The sequence below is a fragment of the Stegostoma tigrinum genome, chromosome 8 (genome assembly GCF_030684315.1).
Source record: "Stegostoma tigrinum isolate sSteTig4 chromosome 8, sSteTig4.hap1, whole genome shotgun sequence".
NCBI classification, from domain to species: Eukaryota; Metazoa; Chordata; class Chondrichthyes; order Orectolobiformes; family Stegostomatidae; genus Stegostoma; species Stegostoma tigrinum.
In genome coordinates, this window is record NC_081361.1 from 61,635,179 (window position 1) to 61,651,288 (window position 16,110).

The following is a 16,110-nucleotide window of genomic DNA, read 5'->3' on the forward strand; positions in this document are numbered from 1 at the left end:
TTATGACGAGATAGGTAAGAGTAGAACCAGGTGAAGGCAATGGCATTCACATATACAATTAATAAAAAGGGTTGAAGGAATATGGTACAGCGGGTCCCAGATTTACTGAGGGCTGACTTACAAACACTTGCAATTACAATGAGATCCCATACAGGAGTGTAATTCTAAACATCCAACACACAAACATTACCTGTACTTATGAATGGCAGCTTTATATTGTCCTGCACTGTGTTCTGACTGGAGTACAAATTGACTTGTGAACAGAATCTGGGGACTGCCACTCTTGTCAGTCTTGTCAAAGACTACAGGTGAGTCAACAAGGGTAAAGAGGAAAACTGAACCACAGTAACAGCAATCAGTAATTTATAACTTTAATTAGGGGCACTTTAATACAATGACATGTGCGGAGAGCTGATTGACAGGTTTAAATATAGAACTGCTAGAAAATTATTGTGGACACTCATAGACAGGAAAGAAGGGTCAAAGAAAGTTTGGTGTTCAGCAGTGAAGTGGCCAAAGTTGGGTCTCTTCAGGAGGGAATGATAATGGCAGGTCTAAAAGAAAGTAACTACTACTTCCTACTTACCATATCAGTTGGCATGGGGACAAAAAAGAAAGCATTGGTGGTTGGTGTTTAATGATTATAGCATTAAGGCAGCGGGAATTGATTTCTGTGGACAAGATAAACCTAAGGAGAGAAAGTTAAAAATTAAAGGATCTTAATACCATGGAAGACAGCATTGCTGTATGATGCAGTTCCTTAAAACTATTTTGGGTTGTTGCACAGAATGTGAACTGATTATAAGAAAAATAGGTCCTTTCTGTCACGCAGCCAGAAAATTTCCCGGCCAGTAGAAAAATATTCCAGAGCTACATATATATATCATGTGAGTCTAATACAGACTAATTTGTCAAATCAATGATATGCCATTTGGTTTGCTGACAACTAAAGGGATCGGGGGAACAGAAAAAAATACAGAAATGTGTTTGTCCATGGGAGAAAATTCATTTATATTCAAAACTTACATATTTTCTATTTTGTTCTGGCAGAAAATTAGAAGTCAATTACTGCCATTGCAAGTTAAGTGGTCTATTCCTGGATGCTTCCAAATATAAAACATTTGTCGAAATGTCACAGAGTGAATTTTCTACACAAGGATGAACATTTAAGTGACTGAAAGCAACTACAGTTTTGACATGCACCTCTGTCAGATATGGAAACATCAATGAATTAGGTGAAGTTTAGGTCTGATACTGTACAGATCAGTACTGGACTATGCTGGCACTGCCCTTTCAACTATATGCTGATTTTCTTTGAACTGGAGAGTAGAAGTAAGTGAGAACTGGTTCTGTACCCTTGAATTCTAAGGTGCTAAAATGCCTTTTAAGTAAATGCAGAACTAAATATAATGGATAATAAGGAAATAACTGATTTCTTTAATGAATATTTTGCATTCATTTCACTATGCAACAAAAGTACAAAGTATCAGTGGTTCAGGAGCAACTACAAATCAGTCAAAGGAGATAAGCTTTTGTAAGCATCATATTGGAATAAAGATTCTATATAGACTTAAGAATCTTCTCTTTCGAAAAGGGTGGCTTAATATAAATACTTAAAATTATAAGGCAGTCTGATAATGTTAAATATAAAAAAGATCAACTTAAGAACAAATCTGAAACTAGTGTTAACCAATATATCTTTAACTACTAGATTAATGACCTTGCTTCCTTCACAAGATTAGAAGTGAGAAAGATCACGAAGAATTGCACAACATTCAGCGCCATTCACCAATTCATAGATATCGAAACAGTCTGTGCTCATAAGCAGCAACACCTGGAGAACATCCAGCCTTAGGCTGGTAAGTAGCAAGTAACATTTGTGCCACACAAGCATCAGCTGTGACTAACTTTAACAAGAGAGAATGTAAACCTTGACATTCAATACATTAACATCACTGTATCCAGAACTATTGACATTCTGGAATCTAAATGGTACCAGCTATACAAATAATGAGGTTGCAAGAACAAGTTAGAGGGTAGGAATTCTGGGGTAACTCACTTCCTACCTCCCCAAAACCTATTGAACATTTATTAGGCATACATCAAGTGTGCAGTGGAAGACTTTCTACTCAGTCATACAGTCATAAAGATCTACAGCACAAAAAAAGGTTTCTCAGCAAATCACATCCATGCTTTTCAAAAACAACCACATAACTATTCTAAACTTATTTTCTAGCACTTGGTCCATTGCCTTGTATGGCTTGGCACTGCAAGTGCACACCTTATGTGTTATAAGGGTTTCAACTTTGTCCATTATTACAGACAGATAAGTGTATTTCCAACAACACTCCAGAGGTTTGATACCATCCAGGACAAAGCAGCCTGCTTGTTTAGCCAATGACTATCTTCTTCAAAATTCATTTCTTCACTAATGTCCCACAATGGCAGCAGTGTGTGCCAGCTGTAAGATGCCCCATAGCAACTTATCATGGTTCCTTCGACAGTACCTTCCAAAATGCAACCTCTGCCATTTTGAAAAGGAAGATCAGCAAATTCACGAGAACATCAGAATCTGCAAGCTCCCTCCAAGGTTCACATCATCCCAACCATGAACTTTATTGTAATTCCTTCACTGTTGCAAGGCCATAACCCTCCCACTCTCTTCCTAAGAGCACTGTGGGTGTACTTACACTACATAGACTGCAGTGGTTCAAGAAGACAGTTTACCATTGCATTCTCAAGGACAGTTAAGGCTGGGCAATAAATGCTGGCCCAGCCAGAATTGTCCACATCCTGTGAGCAAATAAAGGGAAGAAAATTACTAGTAGATAAATATACCAGTAAATCTGAAGAGAATTCAGAATAAACATCTTTGGCTGCACAGCAATTAGCATGTGAAAGTTGTTATTATATATGTATAATAGCATAGATATAATTAAGGGGAAGCTGGGAAAGTACATAAGGGATAAAAAGATACACTGAAGAGCACAAATAGTGCACAAATACCAGTATATACCAACTGAGCTGAACTTTTTGTTTCTGTGCCCTAAATTGTTTATAAATTTGTGGTTATAACCTAAATGGAAACATTTAATATCACTAATTTTTCTCCAAAGTGGTAGAGAAACAAAAAATAAATTAAAGATGCAGAAATCCAAGACTGTTAGGCAGAACATTGAAGTCGATTTTGGATTTAACTGAAGCACTTAGAGAGGGGCAGAATGACTTCCTAACACTAATAGTTGTGGGGTTTCAGATGAGATAGAAAGGGGGATTAATTAAACAGTGAAATGCCTCCAAGTGGTCAGAGCAAGTTCGAAGAGCAAATACATAGGCAAATTCCAGACAAAATAATAAGACAGTAGCCATGAGGTATTTCAATTGCCCTAATATCAACTGAGACATACTGAGTGTAAAATTTACAGAGGCCACATAATTCCAAATTATAGTCAGAAGTACTTTTTTTGGTAATGAATGTCAAACAGGAGGTGGAAGGGTTGCAGTTTCAGATTTGAGTTTAGGGGGTGAAGCTAGGCAAATGGATGGAAAGCCCTTCTGCGGCAGTAATTCATTAGATTTAACATAGTTATAGAAAAGGATAGAGATAAAAATGAGTAAATGTTCTACACTGGGGGAAGGCCAATTTTTTTGGAATGAGAAGCAATTCAGCAAAAGTGGACTGGAAACAATTACTTGAAGATGAGTCAATGTCAATGACTTAAATAAACTGACCCGTTTTTTATTTCTATTTTTTTAATTCATGGGATGAGGGCATTGCTGGCTAGGCCACCATTTATTGCCCATCCCTAAATACCTAAAGGGCAGTTAAGAGTAGTCAGCAATGTAGGTCTGGAGTCACATGTAGGCCAGACCTGGTAAGGATGGCAGTTTGCCTCCCTGAAGCACATTAGTGAACCAGATTGATTTTTCCAACAATTGACAATGGATTCATGGTCATCATTAGGTTCTTAATTCTAGATTTTATTGAATGCAAATTCCACCATCTGCCAAGGCGAGATTTGAACCAGTGTCCCCAGAACATTACCTGGGTTTCTAGATTAACAGCCCAGCAATAATGCCACTGGGCCATTGCCTCCCCTTAATCACTTCTGATTACACAGCGTGGATACTCTGACCGCTTGGAGGTATTTCACTGTTTTATTAATCCCCCTTTCTATCTCATCTGAAACCCCATAACTATTAGTGTTAGGAAGTCATTCTGCCCCTCTCTAAGTGTTTCAGTTAAATCCAAAATCGACTTCAATGTTCTGCCTAACTCAGATATGGTTACTTGGATTATTCCTTCCTCCCTTTTTAAACATTGGCACAACATAGCCAGTCCTCTAATTCTCCCACATCACATCTGTAGCTAGGGAGGAATGAAATATTATGGTCACAGCATGTACAATTTCCACTTTTGGACAATGAGTCAAGTTTGCTAATGAGTGATTCAGCCAATTTGCAGCCAATTCTGGATTTGAATGATACTAGCTTGCCAAGAAACCCATTAAACGGGAAAGTCAAAGGATAGTGGTTAGAGCTGTTAAGTTGCTTTTGAAGAATACAAACATTTGTACATTAACTTTTATACATTGCTGCAGTGTAATGTAGTCTAACACCATCAAAGTTGCTGGTGGGCAGGAAGGTGAAGATTCAGCTCCCAATCCCACCAAAGAAGTTGACTTCCCAGTTACCTGTACAGAATTATCAAGAAATATTTAATCAGGAGCATTTCCATCATGCTCAACAGGCGGCATACTACTATAACAAAAATGGAAATTGCTCAGTTCTGAGGAAGGACCAGTTAACTCAAAACATTAATTCTAATTTCTCTCCACTGATGCTGCCAGATCTGCTGAGCTTTTCCAGCAACTTTTATTTTCGTTTCAGACTTATAACATCTGCAATTTGTTAGGCATATACTACAATAGGCATGAGCATGCAAGATGGTTATCACATTTAGGACAGGCATTCAGGGATCTGAACTAAGAAGGTACAGTAATCCAGGAGTTACAGACCAGCAGAGATCATATATCATAAGTATTGTCGTATAAGGAAACCGTAGAAACCTTATTCCACGAAGTGTTAACCATCTACCATTATTTGACTGAGACGAATCCAGTGAGGGACTTGACAATGCAAGACCCCTGTAATGCTTGGACATCAGGAACAGAATCAAAGTCTACCATCTTTAACCCAGTAAATTACAAGTCTTCAGAGACTGAAGAGAACGCACTCTGAGAGAACAGTGAAACATGCAGGCTGCCTGAATTTCTGAAGTCATAGACTCAGGGGATATGGGGTAATAGCAGGTGTAATTACATAATATAATAATATGTGCATAATATTAATAATACTAAAAAAGAAACAAAGGGAAAGTTTTAAATACGGGTCTGAAAGTGTTAAAACTGAGGAGTGGCATAAACACTATCAGCTATGATGATGTCATTTGGACTTGAGGGTAGAACAGCTTAGGACTTCTGAGAAGCATGACCTAACATTTGGTCTGCCTCAATGTATCTGTAACAGTATATATCATTTCCATGTAACCTGTTACTAGGTGCTGACATACAACAAACTATAGACAGAAATTTCCCAGCATCTGAATGATGTCAGAAATGGCAACAAAGTTGGGAGAGTACACTCGTAACTCGAAAAATGGGACTCTTAACAAGGACGAAAAAAAAAATAGTCTGCTTGTCCCTTCAAGGTTTCAACCACTAGGTGTTAAACTTGCTGGTGAACAGTGAGCAGTCTGCTTGAATGCACTGACATATTATTACTTAACCTCACCTCATTTTTCACGTAGATCACTCTACTCCCAGTACTGGTGAGAAACTAGATGTGCAGTTACCTGGTGACTGCAGACCATCAGCATCTCCTATGGGCTTCCACGCTGGGTGCATTCCCCAACTTCTCAGAACAAGCTCCATGGACAACAACCACCCTCACACTCTGTCCATCGAAGTCAGCATTGGCAAAGTGAGATGCAGTTCGGGGCCTGGAGGCAATAATCTGGGTGGGCCACAGGCTGCATATTAATAACCCCTCACTGTTGAATACAGCAGCAGAGTAATATAAATTAAGAGTTTTCAAACTGGTGTCTGGTCCTGGAAACAACAGTTATGAAAAGCAGACGTTATGTGTATGTATGTGTTGGCTGTTTCGGATGATGATGGTATGGTAGGCTGGGTGGTTAGTGCTGCTGCCTCACACTGCCAGGGCCTGGGATTGATTCCACCCTCGGGTGACTGTCTGAGTGGAGTTTGCACATTCTTCGCTTAGCTGCATGGGTGTCCTCCAGATGCTCTAGTTTCCTCCCACAATCCAAAGACGTGTAGCTTAGGTAGACTAGCTATGCTAAATTGTCCATAGTGTTCAGGGATGTGCAGGCTAGGTGGATTAGCCATGGGAAATACAAAGTAAGGAGGAGGGTCTCGGTGGGATGCTCTTCAGAATGTTGGTATGCACTCAATGGGCCAAATGGCTTGCTCCCACAAAGTAGAGGATTCAATGATTCCAAGGGACCAAGATACCTATTTTGCCTCGCTTTGCCATGGCATCTTCCTAAATATTATGGAGCTCAAAATCATAACCACTTACTTTCTGATGCAATAAAATATCATGCATTTCAACTGTTCTGCATAATAATTACTTTTGAATTAGTATTTCTTTTGAATATAAGAATTGATTTTAGCAATTTTTATGGGATGGCTTCAAATATCTTATATCAGCTATTTTTCAAGCAGTTTGTTCCATCAGCAACATAAGTTGCATTTGAACTCGACTTTAGAACTGCTAAGATATATAATTCAATGCTTAATTTCAGTTTTCATGCTTAACTGTTTTTCTAAAACTAGATTGTACTTGAAATTTACATTAAAATTATTCTAATATTTAATGAAATAAAGCTTTTATTTTCAAATGCTTCAACTGAGCTCAATTTTAATGGACACAAGAAGCAGATTTTCATCTTGGTCCCTTTCCTCATGGGTGCACATGCATTCCTTAACAAAGAGGGCTGGGACCCCATTCACATATTTAAGCAGAATTTCAGTGCCTATTCACGCCTGTCTCAATTTGGGATGGGTGGTACGGTAAGAAAACCAAGTCAGCAACAGTTGCCTTATTGGCTGTGGCACTCTAGGACATTGTGATGGGAGGCAGGAGATGATGTTAGAGCAAGGAAGTCAATTGGAGTGGTTAGTTTCTGTCTGGTTACAGATATTATTACACACAATTGAAGCAGATGGGACTTGAGCCAGGGCCTCATGGCTCAAAAGAAGGGACACTATCACCCGCACCATAAAATCCACAACCAAATGGACACAGCTCTGTTTCTCTATCCACAGGTACTGCCAGACCTGCTTTATTTCTATAAAATCTCCTGTGTTTTTTAATTTAAATTTCCATCATCTGCAATATGCTTTTAGGTATTTTCTAATCAAGCTATTCAGAGATGTTATTACAGGCCTCTAGAGCAGGTTAGACTCTAACCAGGTTGTCCTGGCTCAGAGTTAGGGAACACTACTATTGCACAACAGTCACAGCCAACTGGAGTTACACATGCATAATAACTGGAGTCAGGGAAGCATAAGAATTGGAGTCAACAAAGCACAGTTATTGGGGTCAAGGAAACATTTTTGTTCATGCTTCCATGCGAACATTTGAGAAGGCCTGCCTTTTCATAATTGCTGCAGAGGCAAGATTCTCGATAGAACAAGCCCAGTGCCTGTTCTCAATGTTGTGTGAGCTCAGACAGCACAGCATGAGATTTGCAATCTCAGAGTCATAGATCCAAGTCATTGTTACATTCCACTAAGGCCTCTTGTAGTACAGTGGTAATGTTCACATCCCAGGCTAATAGGTCTGCGTTCAAGTTCCATCCTTGTCTCCAGAGGTGTGTCATAATATATCCAAAAAGATTAAAAGCATCTACAAATTCAGCAGTGATAATGGGAACTGCAGATGCTGGAGAATCCAAGATAATAAAATGTGAGGCTGGATGAACACAGCAGGCCCAGCAGCATCTCAGGGCTCTCTGATGAAGGGCCTAGGCCCGAAATGTCAGCTTTTGTGCTCCTGAGATGCTGCTGGGCCTGCTGTGTTCATCCAGCCTCACATTTTATTATCACAAATTCAGCATAATAACTGGAGTCAGGGAAGCATAAGAATTGGAGTCAACAAAGCACAGTTATTGGGGTCAAGGAAACATTTTTGTTCATGCTTCCATGCGAACATTTGAGAAGGCCTGCCTTTTCATAATTGCTGCAGAGGCAAGATTCTCGATAGAACAAGCCCAGTGCCTGTTCTCAATGTTGTATGAGCTCAGACAGCACAGCATGAGATTTGCAATCTCAGAGTCATAGATCCAAGTCATTGTTACATTCCACTAAGGCCTCTTGTAGTACAGTGGTAATGTTCACATCCCAGGCTAATAGGTCTGCGTTCAAGTTCCATCCTTGTCTCCAGAGGTGTGTCATAATATATCCAAAAAGATTAAAAGCATCTACAAATTCAGCAGTGATAATGGGAACTGCAGATGCTGGAGAATCCAAGATAATAAAATGTGAGGCTGGATGAACACAGCAGGCCCAGCAGCATCTCAGGGCTCTCTGATGAAGGGCCTAGGCCCGAAATGTCAGCTTTTGTGCTCCTGAGATGCTGCTGGGCCTGCTGTGTTCATCCAGCCTCACATTTTATTATCACAAATTCAGCAGTTGGTCAATCTCAGTCAAATTCTGAGTCAGGCATCCCAATGCTACATTTTATTGTTGTGGAATTCATTGCCACAGAGTGCAGCAGAGGCAGGGATGTTAGATACCTTCAAGGCAGAGATCGACAAATTCTTGATCTCACAAGGAATCAAGGGCTACGGGGAGAGTGCAGGGAAGTGGAGTTGAAATGCTCATCAGCCATGATTTAAATGGCGGAGTGGACTCGATGGGCCGAATGGCCTTACTTCCACTCCTATGTCTTATGGTCTTATGCGTGTACTCATTTTACACTGCAACACAAACCAGTTTCTACTCCCAATCCTTTAGTAGCAATGCCACAGCTCTACATTGTTGACATTTTAATTAAAACATACTTTTGCTGTGTCAGTTATAGGTCCATGTTTAAATTGATCCGTAACAAAAGGAAATCAGCTTTCCATTCCACAAAAATTTATAAGCTATTAGTTGTTTTACCATTTTGATCTGCTTGTAGATTTCACAACTGGTGTCATTCCATCTCTGTACAGGCTCTTCGTTTTGCTGAAGTTGACAATATTAAAAATTACTCTCTGCAAATAATTAAATAAAAATAAGTTGATTAAAACCCAAAAATTTATAATCTAAAGGTATTTCCTTAAAATACATTTATTGTCTATGTAAATACATATTTTATCAAATAAGATTCCTTTTTAAATATGCAATCTATAGCAAGTTCAAACAACTGGAAATTACTTTTCTATTTAAAATGGTATGGCCTCATAGCCAAAAATTTAAAAAGTAGCAACGCTCAAGAGTAAAATGGATAATGGACAGCCACTGAATGTGGCATTTTTTGTATTTTCAAAAACTATTTGATTGTGTTCCACATTAGTGATTAGTATGCAAGATTAAAGTGCATGGGATGGGGATAATTATAGGCATGAATTGAAAATCGGTTAGCCGACAGGAAGCAGAGTAGGGAAAAACGGGTGTTTTTCAGACTGGAAGGCAAAGACTAGTAGGCTGCCACAGGGAGCTGTGTTTGGCTGCGAGTTATTCACAGCATATATCAAAGATGAGGGAATCAAATGTAATATTTCTAAATTTGCTGACAACACAAAACTAAATGAGGCTGTGAGTGATGATGTGGAAGTAATGGGCTTCAAATAGCTTTAGACAAGTTGAGTGAATGGGCATATTCATGGCAGATGCAGCATAATGTGGAGAAGTATGAGGTTACCTACTTCGGTATGAATAATAGCGTACAATTTAAACAGTAACAGATTGGGGAGATGTTGATATACAAAGGGCATAAAAAATGTCCTTGCATACCAGTCACTGAAAGAAAGCAAATGGTTAGGAAAGCAAATGGTGTGTTGACTTTAATTGGAAGGGGATTTGAGTACACAAGAAAGAATAACTTGCCAAAGCTTCGCAGGGCATTGGTGAGACCACACCTAGAGTATTGTGTGCAGTTTTGGTCTCCTTACCTAAGATACACTTGTCACAGAGGGAGTTCAGCGAAGTTTCACCAGGCTGATTCCTGGAAATGACAGAAATGTCTCATGAGGAGCGATTGGATCAACCAGGTCTGTATTTACTGGAGTAGAAATAATAAGGGAGGAATCTCATTGAAATTTATAAAAGTCTAAATGGGCTGGAAAGACTGGATGCGTGAATGATGCTACCCATGGTTGGGTGTATTGAGCAAAGGGTCACAGTCTCAAGATATAGGGTAGACCATTCAGAATTGAGATGAGGAGAAATTTCTTCCCTCAAAGGATGATGACCCTGTGGAATTCTTCACCACATAAGGTGATAGAGGACCAGGTACTGACTGTATTTAAGAAAGAAACAGATTTCTAGAGACTAGAGGCATAAAAGGACATGGGGAAAGAATTTCAGTATGGCATTGGGATAAAAGATCAGCTGTGGTCATATTGAATAGCAGAACTGGCTCAATGGGTCATATGGACTACAAGCTGCTCTTTGTTTTGTTCCATATGATAGCAGCCATTGCACAGTTGAGTTTGAGGCTTGTAAGGGTCCTGACCCAAAATATCAACTTTCCTGCTCCTCTGATGCTGCCTGGCCTGCTGTGTTCCTCCAGCTCCACACTGTGTTATCTCTGACTCTAGCATCTGCAGTTCTGACTATCTCTAACGTGATGAAATGTAATTTTTCTTTTCCCTGTAACAATGCTGAATTTCTCAGAAATCTGTCTGCTGTTCAATTCTGTGACATCTCTTCAAATAAAGAGAACATGTGTCCAGTTAACTATGCCTGGTATGAAACTGGCAAATTTGCGTCAGCAAACACAGGACTACAACAGAGTCTATTAGCTGATGTCATGGCATCAACTGCAGCATAAGTCATGGCCTAGGTGTTATCTACCTCCTTGTTGAAGATAGATTAAAAGTTTTGTTTACTACCTCAGTCATGCTCACTGCTTCATTTGTTAATCTTCTTTTTGGTTCCTAATCTTTTTTTCACTATTATTTTACTATTTATATTTCTATAGAAGATTTTGGAATTCACCTTTATATTGATGGCAGTCTTTCCTCCTAATTCCTCATTGGTTTTAAGATTAAGATTAGATTAGATTCCCTACAGTATGGAAACAGGCCCTTCGGCCCAACAAGTCCACACTGTCCCTTGCAACATCCCACACACCTCTGAACACTACAGGCAATTTAGCATGGCCAATCCACCTATCGTGCACATCTTTGGACTGTGGGAGGAATCCGGAGCACCCAGAGGAAACCCATTCAGACACAGGGAGAATGTGCAAACTCCACACAGACAGTCGCCCGAGGCTGGAATCGAACCCGGGTCCCTGGCGCTGAGAGGCTGCAGTGCTAACCACTGAGCCATCATGCTGCTCACCTCTACACTTGGTCTTGAATTGTATTTAAAATACAGAGACATTGAAAATAAGAGCAGGAGTAGGCCATTCAGCCTTCGAGGCTGCTCTACTATTCATCATGATCATGGCTGATCATCAAGAACTTGTTCCCACCTTCTCTTCATGTTGTTGATTCCTTTAGCCCCTAGTGCTATATCCAACTTCTCTTCGAAATCATACAATATTCTGGCGTTGACTTACTGTGTAGGCAAATTCCTCAGGCTGTGCCAGCCAAGTTATTGAGCATATTTAAGGCAGAGAGAGACAGGTTCTTTATTCATAAGGGATCAAGAGTTACAGGGAGAAAACAAGAGAATGGGGTTGAGAAACAGATCAGTCATGCTCAAAGGGTGGAGCAGACTCGATCAGCCAAATGTCCTAATTCTGCTCCTATATCTACCATCCTACACTTTTTTGTATAATGAACACTATGCCCTCAATATTCCCCCACTGATACCTGAGCTACTTATTCACCTCAATTCTAAGAACCAGATCCAACAGTACATCCTTTCTTGTTGAACTGGACACATATTACAGATGGAAATTCACCTGAACATAATCAAGGAATATGTGCCTTTCACCCCCTAACACTATCAGCATCACAATCTATATCTAGGTGATTAAAGTACTGGTGATGTTGCCATCTGTCTGTAATGTTCCTGCAGATATATTCCAGTGCATCCTTTCCACTTGTTGGTGATCTACAGGCTACAGTGAGCAGTGTAATTGTGCTCTTTTTCTTAGACAGTCTCACCAAATTGATTCTATCCGAGTGCCCCCTGAAAAGCCCTCTTTCTCCAACATTGCAATGTTGTCCTTACCCAATACTGCTACACCTCCTCCTTTCCTTCCTTTCCCATCTTTGATACACCTTTTATCGAGGAATATTTAACACTCGATCCTGTCTTCATTAAGCCTGGTCTCAGTTATCACTAAAACATCATTTTTCCACATGGTTGCCTGCGCCTGTACCTCTCCAGTGATAGTTTATTCTATTCTGTGCTCCTGACTCTGATTTCACTATTTCCTAGATTACTCTGACCACCATTTAACTTACAATTCTCTACCTGGTGCTATGTATCTCTTTAAGTAGCTTAAAGCCCTTCTAATAGCATTAGCAAAATGCCTCATACGAAGTTCAGTCCCAGTTTTTTTCTGGGGCAATCCATCTGGCTTGTGTAAGTCCCATTTTCCCTACACCAATTTCCAGGGTCGCAGAAATCTATATACCTCTGTTTGCACCATCTTTCGGGGCCCCACATTCATCTGCCTAATCTTTCTGTTTCTGGGCTCATTTGCATGTGAGATTGGGAGTAATCCAGAGACCCTGCTTGCTAATTTTCTACCTAAATTCTAATTGCAGGACGACACCTTCCTTTCTGCCTAAGTCATCAGTTACAACACAGGCCATGCCCTCTAGCTGTTCATCCTTCCTCAGAAGACAGTCCTGTAGCTGCTCCGTAATGTCCTTGATCATGACACCAGTGAGACAATATGCCATCCGGGGGTCATCTACAGCCACAGAAAGGCCTATCTGCTCCCCTAACTAGTAACTTCCCAATCCGGATTGCTCTTCCTTTCTTCTTCTTTCATTCCTGTTCATAGTGCCACAAACGTGGTTCTGACTACAGTCTCTTGAGGAATCAGTTCCCTCATTAGCTTCCAAAATGGAAAATTGATTTTTGATTGGTATCCCAGAAGATTCCTGCACTACTTTGCAGGTTCTTTTGGAGTATCTGGTGATTCCTCCTTTCCTTTTCTGCCTCTCACTGTGAGCTGCAGTGTGACCACCGCTCTGAATGTGTTAGCACATAAGTTTGAACCTCATGGTTGCATGATAATGATTCTTTTTGATGCCTGAGCTCTGAAATTTGGAGTTTCTGAATCAGCAGCACTTCCTGCACACAAGGTTTATGACATCACTAGGCTCCGTGATTTCCACACTTGACAGGCCATGTGTTCCATGACTGAACTGTACTGTCACACCTTAACTATACTTCCCTTACGTTAGCTTTATTCTTATTTGGATTACTTATAGTACTTTACTATTTTGGCCTTTCCTTTCCCTTATCCTTGGCGTTGCTCATTTAAATCTACCTATCTGAAGATCCGGAATTCTCCAGGTCTGTTATATAGTGGCATACTTTTCCACTATCAAATGATTTATTGTCACTAGGCATCAAAGATTGCAGCATGGAAGTAAGAATCCACTTACATTTGCCATTATTCTACCCAAATGTTAAGCTTATGGTGCTGTAAATAATCGTGGTATGTATTTATAATAGTAGTGTTTGTTGTTTTAGGTGAGAATGTCAAAATTTTTATTCTGTATAAATTTAATTTAGTTTGCAAATGGTACAAACTGAACACTATCCTTCAAATTATGTAGTTGCCAAACTTTGTTTTTTTTCCTTTCAAGGAGTGTAACTTAATTAAGAATCAAGTTAAACATGAATTAACTGTATCAGATCAATATTTTATGTTCGAAGCATATAAAATTAATCAACTTAGTGTGACTCAGCAATTGAATGCAACATCCATCAGACTGTTACAATTAACTGATTCAAGAAATTAAGCGGAGAAACAGAAAGAGACATTTTGACACCATTGTCTTTGTCTAAACTTTCACAACCTCCAGGAATTGATACTTATGTTGCTACAGGAAAAGGAGCAGGTTACTGAGTAACATAGAAAATTGGTGCAGGAGAAGGCCAATTGACCCTTCCAGCCTGCACCACCATTCAATACGAACATGGCTGATCACGCAATCCCAGTATCCCATTCCCACCCTCTCCCCATACCCCTTGATCCCGTTAGCCATATGGGTCATATCCAGCTCCTTCTTAAAACACCTAATGAACTGGCCCCAATAGCTTCCTGTAGGAGAGAACTCCACAGGTTCACAACTCTTTGAGTGAAAAAATTCTTCCTCATCTCAGTCCTGAATGGCTTACCCATTATTCATAGTCTGTGACCCCTAGTTCTGGGCTCCCCAACACGGCGAACATTCTTCCCGCATCTAGCCTGTCCATTCCCGTCAGGAGTTTATACATTTCTATGAAATAACCCCTCATTCTTCTAAATTCCAGCGAATACAAGCCCAGTCGATCCAGACATTCCTCAAATGCCAGTCCTGCCATCCTGGGAAACAGTCTGGTGAACTTTTGCTGGACTCCCTCAATAGCAAGAATGTCCTAGGAGACCAAAACTACACACAATACTCAAGGTATGGCCTCATCGAGGCTCTGTGTAACTGCAGCAAATACATCCTCACTCAGATACTCAAATGCTCTAGCTATGAAGGAGAGAATGCTAATAGCTTTCCTCACTGCCTGCTGCATCTGCATGCCAACTTCAGTGACTGTTGCACCATGACATTCAAGTTTCATTGCACCTCAACTTCTCCTAAACTGCCACCATTCAGATAATAATCTGCCTTCCTGTTTTTGTGATCAATGTAGATAACCTCATATTTTTCCACATTATATTTCATTTGTCAAGTATTTTCCCATTCAGCCAGTCTATCCAAGTCCTGCAACCTCTTCACAGCACACACTGCCACCCAGCTTAGTGTCATCTGCAAATTTGGAGATATAGCATTCAATTCCTTTATCCCAATGGTTAATGTATATTATGAGCAGCTGAGGTCTCAGCACTGAACCCTGCAGCACCCCACTTGCCACTGCCTGCCATTCTGAAAAGGATCCGTTTATTCCAACTCTCTGCTTCCTGTCTGCCAACCATTTCTCTATCCCCATCATTACATCATCTCCAATACCATGAGTGTTAATTTTCCTTTCTAATCTCTTGTGTCGAAGATTGTCAAAAGCCTTTTGAAAGTCCAGATACACAACATCTATTGATTCACCATTGTCTGTTCTACGGGTCACATCCTCAAAAAATTCCAGAAGATCTGACAAGCATGATTTCTCCATTTTTTCTCTCCGTCCTTTTTTAAAGAGTTGAGTTACATGACCTACCCTCCTGTCCACTAGAACTCTTCCAGAGTCTACAGAATGCTGGAAAATGGTCACTAATGCATCCATTATTTCTAGGGCCACATTCTTACTTATTCTGGGATGAAGAGCATCAGGCCCTGGACACATATCAAGTTTTAATCCCATCAATTTTCCAGATACCCTTTCCTGACTAATAAGGATCCTTTTTAGTTCATCCTTCATACTTGACCTTCTGTCCCCTAGCATTACCTGAAGATTATTTCTGTCCTCTTTAGTGAAGACAGATCCAAAGTATTTGTTCAACTGGTCTGCCATCCTTTTGTTGTCCATTATGATTTCATCTGATTCTAACTGCAAGGGACCTACATTTGTTTTCACCAGTCTTTTGCTCTTGACATATCTATGGACTAGTGAGCATTTGGTAAATGAATAAAGTTTATTCTATTCCTAAAGATTAAAATTGCATACCAGCTGATGTTATAAGATGTATAAAAACATGACTAAATATAAAGTTGAATACAATAATCAGTACTTTCTTAGAGCACATCAA

The 16,110-nt window shown here is 39.9% G+C and overlaps 1 protein-coding gene across 4 annotated transcripts in view; it reads right to left on the minus strand.

The window, feature by feature from the left end:
* The window catches only part of agbl4 (AGBL carboxypeptidase 4), a 736,228-nt gene that overhangs the window by 537,112 nt on the left and 183,006 nt on the right, over positions 1 to 16,110 (minus strand). For all 4 annotated transcript variants that reach the window (XM_048538942.2, XM_048538940.2, XM_048538939.2 and 1 more), the window contains one exon: positions 9,192 to 9,286. In XM_048538942.2, coding sequence (XP_048394899.1) covers positions 9,192 to 9,286 — 95 coding nt within the window. The remainder of the gene's footprint in view (positions 1 to 9,191; positions 9,287 to 16,110) is intronic.